The sequence below is a fragment of the Saccopteryx bilineata genome, chromosome 4 (assembly GCF_036850765.1).
Source record: "Saccopteryx bilineata isolate mSacBil1 chromosome 4, mSacBil1_pri_phased_curated, whole genome shotgun sequence".
Taxonomy (NCBI): Eukaryota; Metazoa; Chordata; class Mammalia; order Chiroptera; family Emballonuridae; genus Saccopteryx; species Saccopteryx bilineata.
The window spans coordinates 159,513,445-159,529,048 of record NC_089493.1 but is presented as its reverse complement, the minus strand read 5'-3'; the positions used below and the strand labels follow the sequence as shown (position 1 = coordinate 159,529,048).

Sequence of the window (15,604 nt, the reverse complement as noted above, 5' to 3'; positions counted from 1 at the left end):
TCTTCAGTTCCCCTTGGACAAGCAACTGTTTATTCTTCAGCTCTCCATTGCCTGGAAGATCCAGGAGGGCAGAGTCCTAGTGACATGCACAGTATACAACCCAGCACACTGGCAGAACCGGCTGTGTGGTCAATAAATTCATTCTTGGATGAATGAATGAATGGGATTGCTTTCTGAATGCACTCCACCCACCCAGATCAGCCCAGGCCTCCATAATGACCCCCAGTTCCCTCATGTCTGGTTCTTATTGGACTGTGAGCTGCCCTGGGCAGGGATGGTCCCCATATTTCCAGAGACCTGGAATGAATCAAGCTCAGAAAATAATGAATGAAAAACAAACCTGGGCAAAATTCTTCCCTGATGTAGGGACAGATGCCTGAGCTTCCTTCTAAACCTTCCCACTGTCCCAGGCAGGTGGCTCATGGGGGTGGCAAGAACCTAGCAGTCTCGCCTGTGACACAGCACTTCACCTCTTACCAGAGGCAGAGTCCTAGTGACATGCACAGTATACAACCCAGCACACTGGCAGAACCGGCTGTGTATATCCTTTGGGTATATCCCTCACCCACTCTGAATCCCAACAGGTGGCAACAGGGAGGAGCAAAAGAAATACAGCCCTTAAGCAGAGCCCCTGGCACATACCGAGGGGTCACTATGACCATCACTATTGTGACTCCTTAGGCGGTAGCAGCAGCTCTGTGGGACACCCAGGGACCACTGACGTTTCACTGAGCCCACTGTCGGGTGTGTGCACAGGACCCTTGCCCCGTTCAATGCAACAAAGCCTCACACCAGCCAGCACGGAAAACATTGCTTTATTAACTGCGTTTGCCAACACATGAGGAGTGCAAAGGGCTCCTGGAGACACAGGCCCTGGTCGGGGCGGGGTCTGGAACCCCCATGAGTGAGCAGGACAGGATGGGACTGAAAGCTATGTAGCAGCAGCAACACAGAGTCATGCAGGGCACGTGGGAGCGGGCCGCACCAGGGCGGCCATACATTCTATTGCTCGATAAGGGCAACGAACACGGACGATGTACAAAAAGGAGAAATAGGTCTTTGCGTTAATGAAAAATACATTTTTTCTCTACAAAGGAATCTTTTCTAATACAAGAAAATAAATATTGCAACATAAGCCAAAAATAATTTAAAATTGCTCTTTTCAATATATTTTCAATATTTCTCTTGTATATTAACAAATGGCACATCACTTTCTTTGAAACAAAGACAGAAGGTGTCTCCTCCTGTGACATTCATATCATGCCCCCACCCCAAGCCGACGTGGAGCACAGAGTGTTGTGCGTCTGAGGGACAAGGTGGCAGGCAGTGCCTTAAAGAACAACCAAAAGCCCCAGACTCCAGCCCTGGCTCTTTGACCAATGTGGTCAGCTGCGCCAAGGGGCATGGGAAGTGGCCTCCCCCAGGGCCTTGCTACAGGCATTCAGACCATTCTGCAGAGCTCTGGGCACAGGCAGAGGTTGGCCACATCTGGCAGTGAGCAAGGAGATGCCAAGTCCAGCTGCTGCTAATGTCTGTTCAAGTTGGACAGTTGATTCTTTGGGAATTGTCCCAGCAAGTCCCGTAGTGTGCCCACCTACGACACACAGACACGCATGCACATGGACACACGTGATGTGCCCTGGTACACATACACTCACATACCAACAGCCTGACCCCCATGCCTGGAAACACGGGTAACTTCTCCAAGGAAACCGAGACCCTTAAAATGCTCACACACTGTCACCAAGTCAGGGCTCATTTAATAAAATAAACCTTTCTACCTTTCTTCTCCTTATTTGTTGTAAAATACATCTCTCATCCATAAAAATAGTTTCCTTGCACAATATCCTTTCTCGCTGTGATGAGGGGGAAGGTGGGTGGGCAGCCAGAGTGAGCTACAGAGCAGCCTCTCCCTCCCCGAGGGCAGGGGAGTGCGGGCCAGTGAGGTCAAGTGTGCAAGATCTGCCCCAGCCTCTGGCCTGCAGAGGCCTCTTCTGTCGTCTTCCCACCTTAACTTCAGGGGTGGCGGACAGTAGAACAGAAGAGGAATGGGCTCTGGCTAATGGTGGAAAGGAAGGAGGTGGAAACCGGCATCCTTGCCATCTTTTCAGCCTGGTGGACATCCAAAAGGGGGACAGCTGCTTGATAAGGTCAGGGACTCGCCTGGGAGGGAAGGGGTCCCCACCAGCCAGCTTAACAAGACACCTAGGCTCTATGCAGGATATGGCCCCAGGGATAATTCAGTCCAAACAAAGCAAGAGCCAACATAGGAAAGGGTCAGAATCCAGAGGCCAACTTGAACAGAGCCCCCCACGCCCACCTAGGCAGAGTGCCGTCTGCCCAGCAGGGGCCAGGCCCACCACACTCCCTCCCTGATCTCTCCCAGCCCAGGGAGCCCAGGCTTGCCCCAGGGGAAAGTGCTGAGTCTAGGGATCTATCTAAGTCACTCCTGGCACCCTACCCCACACCCTGGGGGGAGTTTGGTTGTTCTTTAAGCCCATCCTTTTGCTTCCTGCGAAGTCAGACTGGGCAATCCAGCACAGACAAGGCTGTGACCTGAAGCGTGGGGAAGGAAGGTCTGTTCAAAGGCAGTAAACAGAGTGGGGCTGGGACGCTGCTGCTGACACTGCACTGGCCACTACTACCAAGGCGGCAACAGACTAAACTCTTATGTGGTAGCTTGTGCCATCTCAATGCCCAGAATCCTTGAAGCCTGCTGAGTCCATTCCAACTGGACACATTTGTCCGATCCCCTGAACTTAAAGTCATTATCTTTGTTTCCTAAAATTCACGTAAAACTTGAGTGTTGATGACAATGCCACTGTCGTACCTTGCTAGTTTTGGAGTCGGGAGTGAGTGGTCAAGTTGCTCCCCATCCCACTGATTTGCGCTTTGTGTATCTGCATGGTGGTGACGGACGGAAACCTCACGGTCAAGACTTTGGCCATGCCGGTTTCACTGCCAGTGTTCCTCCCCCCCCTCCCCCCTGCTGTGAGTCTGAGTTTCCGGAAAGCTCACGGTGGGCCCAGTCCAGGATCTGAAATCCAACACCCAGTTCCTGGTTTCCACAGTTGGGCAACAGAAGAGCATCCTCCTCCAAGAGCTTGGGCTCATCTCCTTGGGTGTGTGCAACGAATATGTTTCTGTATTTTGTTGCTAAGAACTCCATTAAAAAAAAGTCCAAGTGACAAGCTGGTAGGTCCAGGCTGTGCTGTATTATGGTCAAGATATTCTTTGGCATCCATAGAATGATTCGACTGATTCACTGGACTTTTGCAAGCTTCTTGTTGAAGTTCTGGCTTTACCAGTGGTGGAAGTGACCCAGGAGTAATTCACAAAAGAAAAAAATAACATGTTTTCACTGAATTCCTTTTTGTTTGTTCCCTGAGCTATCACCCTGGGGCCACTCCACTAAAAATTCATCAGAGCAACTACCTGGGACCTAGAGAGTGGGGTAGGAAAGGCTGGAGGGTGGTAGGAAGGGAGAGCACGGTTGGGAAAGGGCGTTAAGGCTTGAAGGGAGAGGAACCAGGAGCTTCCAGCAAGACTTGAAACAGTTCCAGCAGCCCACACGACTGCCGGGCCCCGGGATCCCACTGCTAGTTGGAAGGAGGAGTTTCCAAAAGGAAACCGAGGAAGCAGCTCATCTCTTAGCAGGACTGGGAAACTTGAAAAGGCAAATGGTCTGGCCTGGTCAGCTGTCTGGGAGTGAGCAGACTCTGGCCAAGACTGGCCCCTAAGGAAAGAAGGAAGTTGGAGCGCTGGAGCGACTCTCTGCAGTGGGCGAGTCTGAGCCCCATACCCCCGTCTGGGCACTGGCCCTCCCTGGCAGCCCTCCACTGGCACTGGCGGCTGGCTGCTTGGGAGTCCCCTGAGTAAGTGGCACAGCTCAGGAAGGATTCTGGGAACCCCTTCCCACAGCTGCAGGGCTGGGTGCTGGCAGGGGCAGAGCAGCAAGGGAGTGGAGGGTCACGGGTTGGGCGGGCAGGCCTTCGATGTGGGTTGGTAGGGACGGCTGTGGTTCGCCTGGAACCAGCAGGCCCTCTGTGCCCCCTCAGTGCTTTCTCGTATAAGCTCGTTGTGCTTGTGACAGTGAGTAGACTGGCTGGGTATCACTTAGTATATACTTCCTTGGGGATCAGTGGAGTGCAGCAGGACCCCCCAAATGGACTCCAGTGGGATTCAAGGGCAAGGTGGGGCAGACCCTGGACTGGCCCATCTGCCATGAAATAATGCCCAAACGACAGTCTATGTCACCCAGTGGCAGTGGGCTGGCGTCCTGAGCTCTTCTTCACCATGCCTTTATCTAGCCAGGAGCCCACAAGGCCGCCCGGGCGAGGCCAGGACGCTGCTGTGGCAGGGGTGCTGTGCAGGACCTGGCCCCGTCCTTGCAGCCGGGGCCGTGGAAGGAACCCTAATGTCCTAGGCCAGCACAGAGGAGAGACAACAGTGTGAAATTCAAAACTTTCTCTATATTAAAAATAAAACCACAACAGAGTGGCAGCCTCGAGGGTCTGGGACACTCAGCAGATTGGAAATGGCAGTTGTGACTGGACTGAGGCCTCATGGGGGGACCAGGGCAGGGCCTAAAACAGGGGTAGGGGTGACTTAGGAGGCCAAAACCCCCATGCGGACCACCTCCTCAGCCCCTGCTTCCCGGGGACCCCGCTGCAACCCGCTGTCCTCGGCTTCCACGTCTGAGTCGCTCATCTCCCCATCAGAGAAGAAGCCATCAGTCTCAGTGTCAAAGTGTAGGCTGACCTTTGGCCTGTCGGCCACAGAAGAAGGCGGTCCTGCCCCAGCATCAGGCCTGGCACAGGATGATCTCCGGGTTCCCTTGCTCTCGCGGGATGGCCGCTGCCGGCCTACGGGCTTGGGGCTTGCCGTAGGGCCAGGCACTTGGACATTTGAGTCGGCAGCCATTGGGGCTGCTTTGTCGGGGGTGTCAGAGGCCAGTGGAGGGGGGCTCTCGGCAGCTGCTGGGATGGGACAGTCGCCAGCTGTAGGACTGGATGGCAGGTGAGAAGGTGTTCGCCGTGGTGGCTTCCTGGTAGGTGGTCCTTGACCTTGACCCCCCTTGTCGCTAGCTGCATCCTGGCCCCAGGGCTTCTTGGGGGCTTTGTCTGGAGTCATCCGTGAACCGGCCCCATCCTGTGGTGGTTTCTTCTTGGCAGGCTGGCGGGTGGTGCGGCCGCGGGCCTTCCTGGCAGGGTCGCCGGGTCGCAGTGAGGGGTCCCGCATGAAGCTTAGCAGCGTCTCTTCGTCCTGCAGCAGCTCCTCGGACAGGAGCCCTGGGGTGGGGTCCTCGTGGTGCCCATTGTTTAGTGACCACTCGCTCATGGCCATGTTCTCCGCTGTGATCTGCACTGACTGTGCCAGCCAGCTGTTGAAGAAGGTGCCATCGATGGGGAATGAGGTGGACAGGCCTGGCAGAGAGGAGTGAGGAGTAAGGTGAGATGCCAGCAGGTGTACGTTCCATCGTCTTTCTGGAAGCCCTCCCAACACTCTCAGCATGCCACCTGTACCTTTCTCCCTGCAGGCAACCTGTTTGGAACTCACTAAGAATTTCAAGGTGGCCACACTAAACCAAGGACTTCTGAGACTGCACAGGTACAAACCCATGAGCCGCCCTGCCCCCCACACTCACCCTGGGAGTACAGGAGATGCAGGAATGGAGGAAAACACCCTCAGACCACCAGGGGGCGCTGGATTTCTATGAGCATCGCTTCCCAGAGCTGTTTTTTTTTTTTTTTTTTTTGTATTTTTTCTGAAGCTGGAAACGGGGAGAGACAGTCAGACAGACTCCCGCATGCGCCGGACCGGGATCCACCCGGCACGCCCACCAGGGGCCATGCTCTGCCCACCAGGGGGCGTCGCTCTGCCGAGACCAGAGCCACTCCAGCGCCTGGGGCAGAGGCCAAGGAGCCATACCCAGCGCCCAGGCCATCCCCTGCTCCAATGGAGCCCCAGCTGCCGGAGGGGAAGAGAGAGACAGAGAGGAAGGAGGGAGGGGGGTGGAGAAGCAAATGGGCGCCTCTCCTATGTGCCCTGGCCGGGAATCAAACCCGGGTCCCCCGCACGCCAGGCCGATGCTCTACCGCTGAGCCAACCGGCCAGGGCCTTCTCAGAGCTTTTAAAGTGAGAAACTTGGATAAGGGTGTCAGGAATGAATAGGATGGCAAGGTATGATCCCTCTTGGATGTCAGGGCCTGCTGTAGCTATGGGTCATTCCTCCTTTACTGAGGTCTCAAGACAGCTAGTGAGACTGGGCCTCCCGTTACACACTCAAGTTGTCCCCTTTCTGAGACTGAAGGAAACAGAAGATGGTCTGGAACTTCTGTGCTGGAAGTGAGGTCGAGACAGGACTCCACCCCGATCCCTGAGCGGTGGTCTAGGGGAAGCATGTGACATCCTGGGACTCAGAGACATGTGATGTCCCTGCAAGGTGGTCTGTGACAGTGAAGATGGGTTGAGCCAGTGCCTCTGGCCACTCCTCTGGGTTTCCTTAGGTGGCCCCATGAATGTTTACTGGCAGGGAACAGAGGCAGAGTGGTACAAGGATGGAGAATTCTAGGGCCCTCGCCTTCAAGCATGGAGCTGGGCTCCTAGAAGGGCCCAGATGGCCTAGAGATCTCTTCAGGACCTCTAGGGAAACCTACAATCCAGGATCCCGGCCAGGGGAATGAGCAGTCAGTTCCTGAGCTCCTGGGCATGGCCTCCAGGTCTTTAAAAGAGGAATTTCTTGGGATGGCAGACGGTGCTCTGAAACTCTAGCTTTCTTTACGGCTGGAAGGTATGAGCACCTGAGTGAAGAAGGGCCTGGTGGCCTCTCTCGGGCCTCCCACTCTGTAGTGGGGATGCTAGGGTCCCTGCTGGCCCGACATGGGGGGGTTACAGCACAGTGATGGTATGAGCCTGGCCAGCCTGCCAGGCCAGCCTGGCCACTTACTCACCCAGCTGTCCCAGGACTGAGTCAGGCCCTGCCTTCACTTTCTCCTTCTTCTCAGGGCTGCCCCTTGGGCCCTCATGGCCTTTCCTTTTCGAGTTGCTCTTCTTGCCCTTTGCGCTCCTCCCAGAACGCTCTGTACCAGGGAGAGAGAGCAGTAGGTGGTTATCCAAAACCGCCTCAGCCAGAACCAGGATCACTGCATGTCACCCCAAGAATCCTGCTTCCCTGGGGCCTCACCATCTAGGTCACCTTGGCTGCCTCTGTACCCCGGGCTCAGAACCTTGGGGGCCTGAAAGAACTGGAGCTCTAGTGAGTCAATGCAGCTGGTGTGGGAGAGTGTGTGTATAAATGCCCACTGCTGCTCTGGCCTGGCTTGAAGAGTGTGCAAGGCCACAAAGAGGGTAGATGGCCATTGTGCAGGAGCTAGACTTCAGCCTGATCAATGGGGCCTGCAGATCCTGGGAGAGTCCTGGCTTGCGGTGAGTGGCAGAGCCTTGATTGCCAAGGCCAAGGAGCTGGACACAGAGGTGGACAGAGCACTACCTGAGGAGTCAAGAGGCTTTGGTACAGGACTCACACTGGTCAGCCCCCTGAGCAAGCCTGCCTTGCTCTCCGGGTCTGCTTTCGAGCTCAGACAGTAGATAGGAGGTCATGGTCCTTTCAGTCTGTGATCACACAGGTCTAGGGAGCTAGAGAACAGCAGAGCAGGGATGAACATATGGAAGGGGATGCCCAGCTGCCAGGAATATTGTCCTGGCTTCTCAGCTGCAGGCTGGAGGGCTTCCAGAATAAGGGCTTAAGAGAGTGTTGTGTGTGGGGGGGGTCCTGGGTCTGCTGATTCCCTGTGCAACGTCACTGGGACCCAGTCTCCACATCTGTACACAAGACCTTGCACAGCCAACCCTGGCAACCCAGCCTCACTCTAGACTAGATATCCTCCTTCAACCCTAACTGTACCTATGCCAGCCTCCTTCTACTTTCTCTAACAAGACAAGTTCTGGCCTCTAGGTCTCCAAAAATGCTCCTACTTTGTCCTGTCCTTCACCTGGTTCAGCTCACAGCCTAAATATCACTGTCGTCAGGAAGCCTTCTCCAGCCCTTTGGCGAGACAGGTCTTGGCCATATGCCTGTAGCCTGTGTCCCACTCCAGGGTCAAGCGCACAACACTAAGAGTGTCAGCTTTGGGCAGAGGCAAACCAGTCTTTTCTTCAAATGTCCTGCCTTGAATAAAGAGCTGCCTGTTGCAGCCGCTCAGGTCTAGGAGTTGCAAATGTGCCCAAACTCAATGCGGGATGTGGATCCACCAGGCTCTTAAACATGTCTCTGGAATCCTGTGCTCCAAGGCATAGCATGCCTGGCCACTCTGCTGCCTTGAATGTGAGTCTATCTACAGTTGGGTGTGTGGTCACAGTGATGTCCCAGAAAGCAGGAGATGCTGCTCCGGAATCACTGCCACTGTGAAGCCATCCTTGTGCCTGTCCCTGCACTGCCACCACTGCGGTCCCTTGGGCTCCACTTCCTTTATCTTTCTAGATAGTGAGCACCACAAGGGCAGGAACCTTGTTCATTCAGTCTGCAGCAGCATGCCCGGCAGGGCCCAGCACAGAGCCTGGCCTTCTGTGCATGCTTAGTCAGTGCTCTCTGAGTCAATCAACAGAGAGGGAGCCTGGAAACACCCTGGAAGCCAGGAAGCTGCCCCACTCTTGGGGCACAGGGTGAGCTCTGAGTTCTGCATGGCTGCAACTCCCAAACCCACTATCTGTACTTGGCATTCCTGGGTTGTTTTTCTCCTGAAGTGAGAAGTGGGGAAGCAGAGAGACAGACTCCCGCATGTGCACGACCAGGATCCACCCGGCATGCCCACTAGGGGGCGATGCTCTGCCCATCTGGGGCGTTACTCTGTTGAAACCAGAGCCATTCTAAAGCTTGAGGCAGAGGCCATGGAGCCATCCTCAGCACCTGGGGCCAACTTTGCTCTAATGGAGCTTTGGCTGTGGGAGGAGAAAAGAGATAGAGAGGAAGGAGAGGGGGAAGGGTGGAGAAGCAGATGGGCGCTTCTCCTGTGTGCCCTGGCCAGGAATTGAACCTGGGATTTCCACACGTAGGGCTGAAGCTCTACCACTGCGCCAGGCAGCCAGGGCCACATTCCTGGGTTTTGGGTAAGAGTGAATGGTGATCCCAAATTGCAGATGAGGTGGCATGGCTCTCAGGCAGGGGTGGGCAGTGCCAGGTCCTCAGCTGCCTGCTCCGATGGCAGCCTGGCAGCTCTCCGCCCTGTCCACTCCAGGCCCAGCCTGACCCAGAGGCTGAGCTGGCAGTGGCAGCCCCTGGCTCAAAATCTCGCCACCCCACCATTTCTGCTGCATGTAACTCAACATGAGCACACCATTTGCTAGGTCAAGCACTGCCCTTGTTACCATGTGAGCACTCCAGGAAAGGCTGTGTCTGGCAACATCCACACAACTCGCATATAAATGCAATGTTGGTGCTTCTTTGGCCTTTGATGTCCAGATCAGTTAAATACATGTGGTGCAGGAGAATAAGAAAACGGGGGAAAACTGCCGACCCTGGGGCTGCACCCTACACAAGGTCAGCAAGGGAGAGCGCACAGGACCCCCTGCATCACTGGGTAGCTGCCTTCTCCAGAATCAATATGCAGGCACACAGGTCCTGTCCCAGTTCACTGGTCTGCACCTGTTCACACGCAATTTACTCCTGACCACTGCAGCCCTGGCACTACCTGGGTGTTCCCAGTGAACTAGAAAGCTCTCTGAGGTCAGACCAGCTGCCCACAGTCCAAAATCTTTCGTTCCTTGCCTAACAATACATACCTGGGACCTTGGGGTGGTCCCCGTCTTGGCCCAGTTACTGAATGATGGAAGGTGGGGGTGGGGGCCAGTGGCCCCCAGCCCTATGCACGTGCTCCCAAAACAGGCCCCACAGACACGCCTTCCTTGGGACCCAGCCCCTTGAGAGCGTGCATACTGAGGTGGTCAGCATCAGGCAGGGGAGGCGCCTACCTCGACACAGATCCTGTTCAATAAGCTTCATCTGCAGGTGGAATATCTGCTCCTGGAGTCTGCAGATGGCATGTTTCGTTCTCTCACGCCTTGTCACCATGTAGCACAGGTTTCTAACCTGGGGAAACACAAGAGAGATTTCCTACCTTACTTGAGGGCAACTACCCCTGACCATCTGGCTGTGGGGGGCCTAACCTGCCCAAGGCATCTAGGAATCAATTCCTAGACGCTGAGTGTGTCCATAGCCCTAAGCCACAATTGTCTGATCCAAAACATGGGGCCAAGCACAGACTTGGCGCTGTAGCCCCCAGCTGAGCCAGAGTAAGAGGGAAAATGCCTGGGTAGCTCAGGCTGGTGACTCTGCCTTCCTGGCGAAGCCAGCCATGATGCTGCCCAAGGCCCTTCTAACAGTGCTGCTCTCCCCTATACACACAGTGCTCCAAGTCTCATTGGTGCCTTGTGAGGTCACCAAGCCCATCCCTTCCTGACCAAGGCCTCTCCTCTCTCTTTCCCTACAAAGAAATCTTCAGCCATGGCAAAAACTACCTCCTATCCTGAGATACGGAGGGCCATGGTGCATGGAGCAGAGAGAACTCCAGCCAACAGCTTCAAGTGGGCAGTCCCCAACTCACCTGGGTCTACCTGCTGGTCCAGGACCCAAGCCAGGCCCACACCTGTGAAGGCAAGGCCCTCACGTCCACATGGCCACGTTTGCTCAGCTAGAGACGGAGCTCCTCACGGGGAAGGGCAGGGGCCTCTCTGACTCCGAGGCCAGCCAGGAAGAGCCTCTTAGGGCCTGGAGGAGCCACTTCCTGCACTACTCTGGAAGCACCTGAAGGACGGGCCATGTCACTCCCTGTCCACGTGGCACCTTTCCCCAGTGTGCCCATGTTCACCAGCTGCTCTCTGGGCTAAGGCCAGGCCCCTTCCCTTGAAACATTTCCTTGTTCTGGTGTCATCTTCAGTTTGGGCCAGAATCTCTAGTGGCCGGGACAGCTGGCCAGGAGCTGCTGAACTGAAGTCCTGGTCCCACCAGAGTCTTTCCAGCTGAAACTAGGACTGTCTCCACTTGGGTTCCATTTTCAAGTGTAAGTTCAGGTTTCACGTCCGTAAGTGCCTGGCAGTGATCTCTAGGTTTTAGAGCCCCAGCCTGCTGTCATAAGCACCCTTTCTCCCGGGGTGGCTGTGACCCGGCCACTCTGCAGGCACGGGCATCCTCAGCTCCTTCCTGCACCTAGCTGTGAAGGAGATCCCAGAACACCTGCCCCAGCCTGACCTGCAAAACACTCAGGGCACTCACACTGGTGTGTACACCCAGGCTAGACCAGCCATCCTAGTGGCCGGAACCTCCCGAGGGGGCAGCTGTGCCCAGCCTGAGAGGCCTCGCTCTCAATGACACTTGTCTGACTTTTTCAGTACCTCCTGCCACCTTGAGCACAGGCTATGGCTCTGGGAACTCCTGTTGTGTTGGGTTCCAGGCTAGCAATAAGCAATGCCATCCAGGTCCCTCCCTCTCTTCTCAGGATTTGCCACTCAGTTGGGCAGATAGACACTGACCTAGTTCTGATAGGACCAGGCAGCCCTGACCCAGACCTGGGGGCGATGAGGAAGGTTTCCTGGAGGAAACGAGAGCTAGGCTGAAAAGGAGCTGATCACAGGTCGGGGGACAGATTGGGGTAAGGAAGCCAGAGTAAGGCCAGGCAGGGAACAGGCAGAGAGAGGCCTTGTGGCTACAGTGTTGGGCTTCAAGGCCAGCTGAGGTGTGAAGAGTCTGACGGGAGGAAGTGCAGAGATCCCCGCCACTCAGTCATCTTCAATGACCCAGCTCCTCATCTGTCCCCACAGCAGATCCATTAGCATGCCCATTAGTCCTTCCTGAGGAACACGACTCCTTGCCACCAGCTCCCTCAGCTCTTAGCCAACCCCATCTTCAGCCACTTGGACCCCTCGGCTATCTCAGAACAACCTTCTTTTTTTTTTTTGTATTTTTCTGAAGCTGGAAACGGGGAGAGACAGTTAGACTCCCGCATGCGCCCGACTGGGATCCACCCGGCACGCCCACCAGGGGGCGATGCTCTGCCCCTCCGGGGCGTGGCTCTGCTGCAACCAGAGCCACTCTAGCACCTGGGGCAGAGGCCGAGGAGCCATCCCCAGCGCCCGGGCCATCTTTGCTCCAGTGGAGCCTCAGCTGCGGGAGGGGAAGAGAGAGACAGAGAGGAAGGAGAGGGGGAGGGGTGGAGAAGCAGATGGGCGCTTCTCCTGTGTGCCCTGGCCGGGAATCGAACCCGGGACTTCTGCACGCCAGGCCGACGCTCTACCACTGAGCCAAACGGCCAGGGCCCAGAACAACCTTCTTGAAAAGTAAACGCAAATCCTCCAATGGTTTCTGTGTGGGGCTGACTAGTGGCCTGTGCCCAAGTGTATGTCTGCCTGGCATCTCAGATATAACTAGTTAAGATAAAATTATACTGCATAAAAGTGAGCCCTAAATCCACTGACTCGTGTCCTTATGAAAGGCCATGTGACGACACACACACGGAGCATTCCTTGTGATAACAGGGGCAGAGAGATTGGAGTTGTGGGTCTACAAGTAGAGGGATGTCCAGGGATGCTGGCAGCCACCAGACGTCAGGAGAGGCCTGGGACGGATTCTTCCTCAGGGCCTCCGGAAGGAATCAACCTTGGCGACTTTCAGGATCCAGAACTGTGAGACAACAGAGTTTCTGTTGTTTAAAGCCACTGGGCTTGTAGGACTTTGTCACAGTAGCCCCAGGAATCAAATCTAGCTTCCTTGCTATCACAGTGACAGATGCTGAGCAGCAGCCCAATGCACATGGCCCATGTCCCGAAAGGCCTCCGGGGCGGCACTACCCTCCAGGCACCTTCCTTCTGTGTCCCACGCCATTCTGCCCTGAAGCCTTGGTATACACTTCGCCCCTGGCCAGGGTGCTCCGCACTCTTCTCTTCCCCATGCTGGACCTCGTCCCTAAGGTCCTGGATCAAACGTCCCCTCCAGAAGGCCTGCCCTGTCTACCACGTTTAAATAGCCCAACACTCTCCCTGTATCCTGTTCTGCTTCCGTCCTGGCCATTACGTGGCCCAGTGGGCGTGGGGTCAATGGAGATGAAGAGAAGTGGATGGCTACTTGGAGGCCTCAAAATAAGCCAGTCAATGTATCTAACTTAAAAACAGATCATTCAAGGTCCAGCTTTTAACAATTTTCTAAAACAAGTCATTCTGGAATTTTCTCGCCCTTAAACCTAACCTCCGAAGGTGAGAAACCAGATGAAGTGAGGCTCAGACTTGCAGATTTCTCCCCCAAAACACTACAAATTATACTTAATTACTTCCTATTAAAATCTACACGTAGTTTTTTGTTTTTAGTCTTCCATGGAAACTCTAGAGGAAGGAGCCTTAGGGCACACCTGCATGAGTTACTGGCATCAAGACCCCTAGGGTGGCTGACTAATACTACATTCCCAGGCCTGGGGACCCTGACCAAACTCCCTAGCCGTGGGGTCCTCATGCATTACTGTGGAATCAGACAGTAGCCCTAGGCTACTGAGCTAAACAGTTCATCCCAGGACAGGATGAGAATATTAGACCTTCTACTGGTATATTTTTTTACGCTATTAGATATTGAGTATGTTTGTTGTATAATAAACAGTGATAGATAGGAATGGATATTAAAGACACAATATATTACAGATAAATGTTCAATTTCTCTTTTCCTGAAAAGGGCACACTACACTATCAGTAATGTCTGGGATTCCTGCTATAGAAGACAGGGCGCTTCCTTCTATGAGAACCGCAACAATGCCAACATTCTTTGGTCGGTACCCTGATCCTTATTCCCATTTCACCCTCCATCACCGACTAGTTCTGTAATCTCTCCCAGACTCTTGCAAACAGAACCACCTGTGACTGAATGCTGTAGAATTCCCCTCCACTGATGGCTTTGGGGGAGGAGGTATCACGCACCTAACAAGCTCATCCAAGCCATCAGGGGTCCTTACACCGTCATTATTGTTTTTGCTCACTGTAAAGATAAAACGTCTGCTTAAAGAAAGAAGAATCGAATATAAAAGGCCTCCAAAACTAGGGCAGGGACTGGTAATAAAAGCAGGTTTTACATTCTGATGAAGTTGTTTTGGTATTAGCAAGTTTTGGAGAGAACCTGGATGTGGGCTGAGGAGAGGGAGGGCAGAGAGGACACCCAGCCAAATTAGCTTAAGCTAGAAGGGACCAGGGTTGGGGACATTTATGGAGACAGGGAGGTTGTGGGATGAGCAGGCTAGGAGCCGTGGGCGTGCTGGGCATGAGGTGCTGGAGCTCAGAAGGGGGTGTGGGCTGGAGCGTCCTGCCGGGCAGCAGGCTGCGGAGCTGACGTAGCACTCAAGGTCAGGCAAGTGTGCTGATGCTCACCAGACCAGGGCGAGCTCAGGGAGGGCAAGGCCTGGGGTCCTGGGGCTCTGGTCAGAGCATCAACTGGAAAAGTTACTCAGGAACAAGGGTGTGACTGACGGTGGCAACCACTGCTGAGAGGGCTAGAGGACAAGGATGGAGAAGTGGCCACTGGATCCAGGGAGATGGAGGCTGTGGGCCCTGGTCGAAGGTTCTGGAATGTGTTGGTGGCAGGAGCTTGGCCAGAGTGGGAGGCAAGGAAAGAAGAGCAGTAAGGAGTGATGAAAGAGGAGTGCAGGGGATGGGAATGGAGAAACCCACGACCAGAGGGAGATGGGGAGGGAGGATTTGCATTTGAAGAGAGAGAAGATGGAATGGATGAAATGCTGGCGGAGAGAGGAGGAGGAGGGCTCCTGAGCCGCAGGCCGGGGCTGGAGGCGGCTGGGTGGGAAGGAAAGCCAGTGGCAGAGGGATATCCTGGATGAAGTCTGAGCTGTCTGATCTGCAGAACAGGAGGTGAGGTGGTCTGCTCAAACGTGGGGGGCCTTGAGCAAAGTGGGGTAGGGGTGGAGCTAGGTGGTGGGTTAGGGAGCCCATAATGTGGCTGGCTTGGGTCCTGCCAAGTCTAGGGGCAGTGACCTTAGGGGACCCACTGCCTCAATGCTATAGGGTCACTACTGCTGGGCAGAGTGGCTCCTAGTGGGTGAGAGTCTGCCAGGGGTGTGGCCTCCATACAAAGGCAAGGGCACAGGCAGTGAGCTAAAGCCAATAAAGAAAGTAAGGGACAGTGAAGGGCAGGGGGTCTGGGAGGCAAGTGAGCAGGGAGAATGCAAGGCTGTGGTCACGGAGGAGAATGTAGGAATTTGGAGATGGTGATGGCGTTTGAGTGGGGCGGGGCACTAATGGGTTGGGAAAGTCTGAGATGGGAGATGCAGGGGCTGAGGAGCCAGAGTTCTGGAAGCCTAGGCTGCTTTGGTGGGAGGCCACGCAGCCCACAAGTCAGGCACTGAGAACAGAATGAATGGAGCAGTGACCGAGTGACAAGGAAGCAGGCACAAGACCTTCTTCTCTTGGGAGAACTATGGGAAGCGAGGCCTGGGGGAGTTTCTACCTGCTATTCTCACTGGGGAGTGTCTGAGAGCCACACCCGCCCTCCCAGCCCCGCACAGGCCAGGTCAGGCTCCCGAATAAACTCCTGGTAACCAGATCCAGAGCCACGGGCAGCGAAGCC

The 15,604-nt window shown here is 54.9% G+C and overlaps 1 protein-coding gene across 5 annotated transcripts in view; it reads right to left on the bottom strand.

Annotated features, from left to right (window-relative positions):
• Positions 1-799: 799 nt before the first annotated feature.
• JADE2 (jade family PHD finger 2) overlaps positions 800-15,604 on the bottom strand; it is a 51,639-nt gene continuing 36,834 nt past the window's right edge. For 4 of the 5 annotated variants that reach the window (XM_066272485.1, XM_066272487.1, XM_066272486.1 and 1 more), the window contains 3 exons: positions 9,970-10,087; positions 6,954-7,082; positions 800-5,426 (listed from right to left, as the gene is read on the bottom strand). In XM_066272485.1, the coding sequence (XP_066128582.1) occupies positions 4,609-5,426; positions 6,954-7,082; positions 9,970-10,087 (1,065 nt within the window). In that variant the 3' untranslated portion in view covers positions 800-4,608. The remainder of the gene's footprint in view (positions 5,427-6,953; positions 7,083-9,969; positions 10,088-15,604) is intronic. The other variant, XM_066272489.1, reaches the window with a different exon arrangement.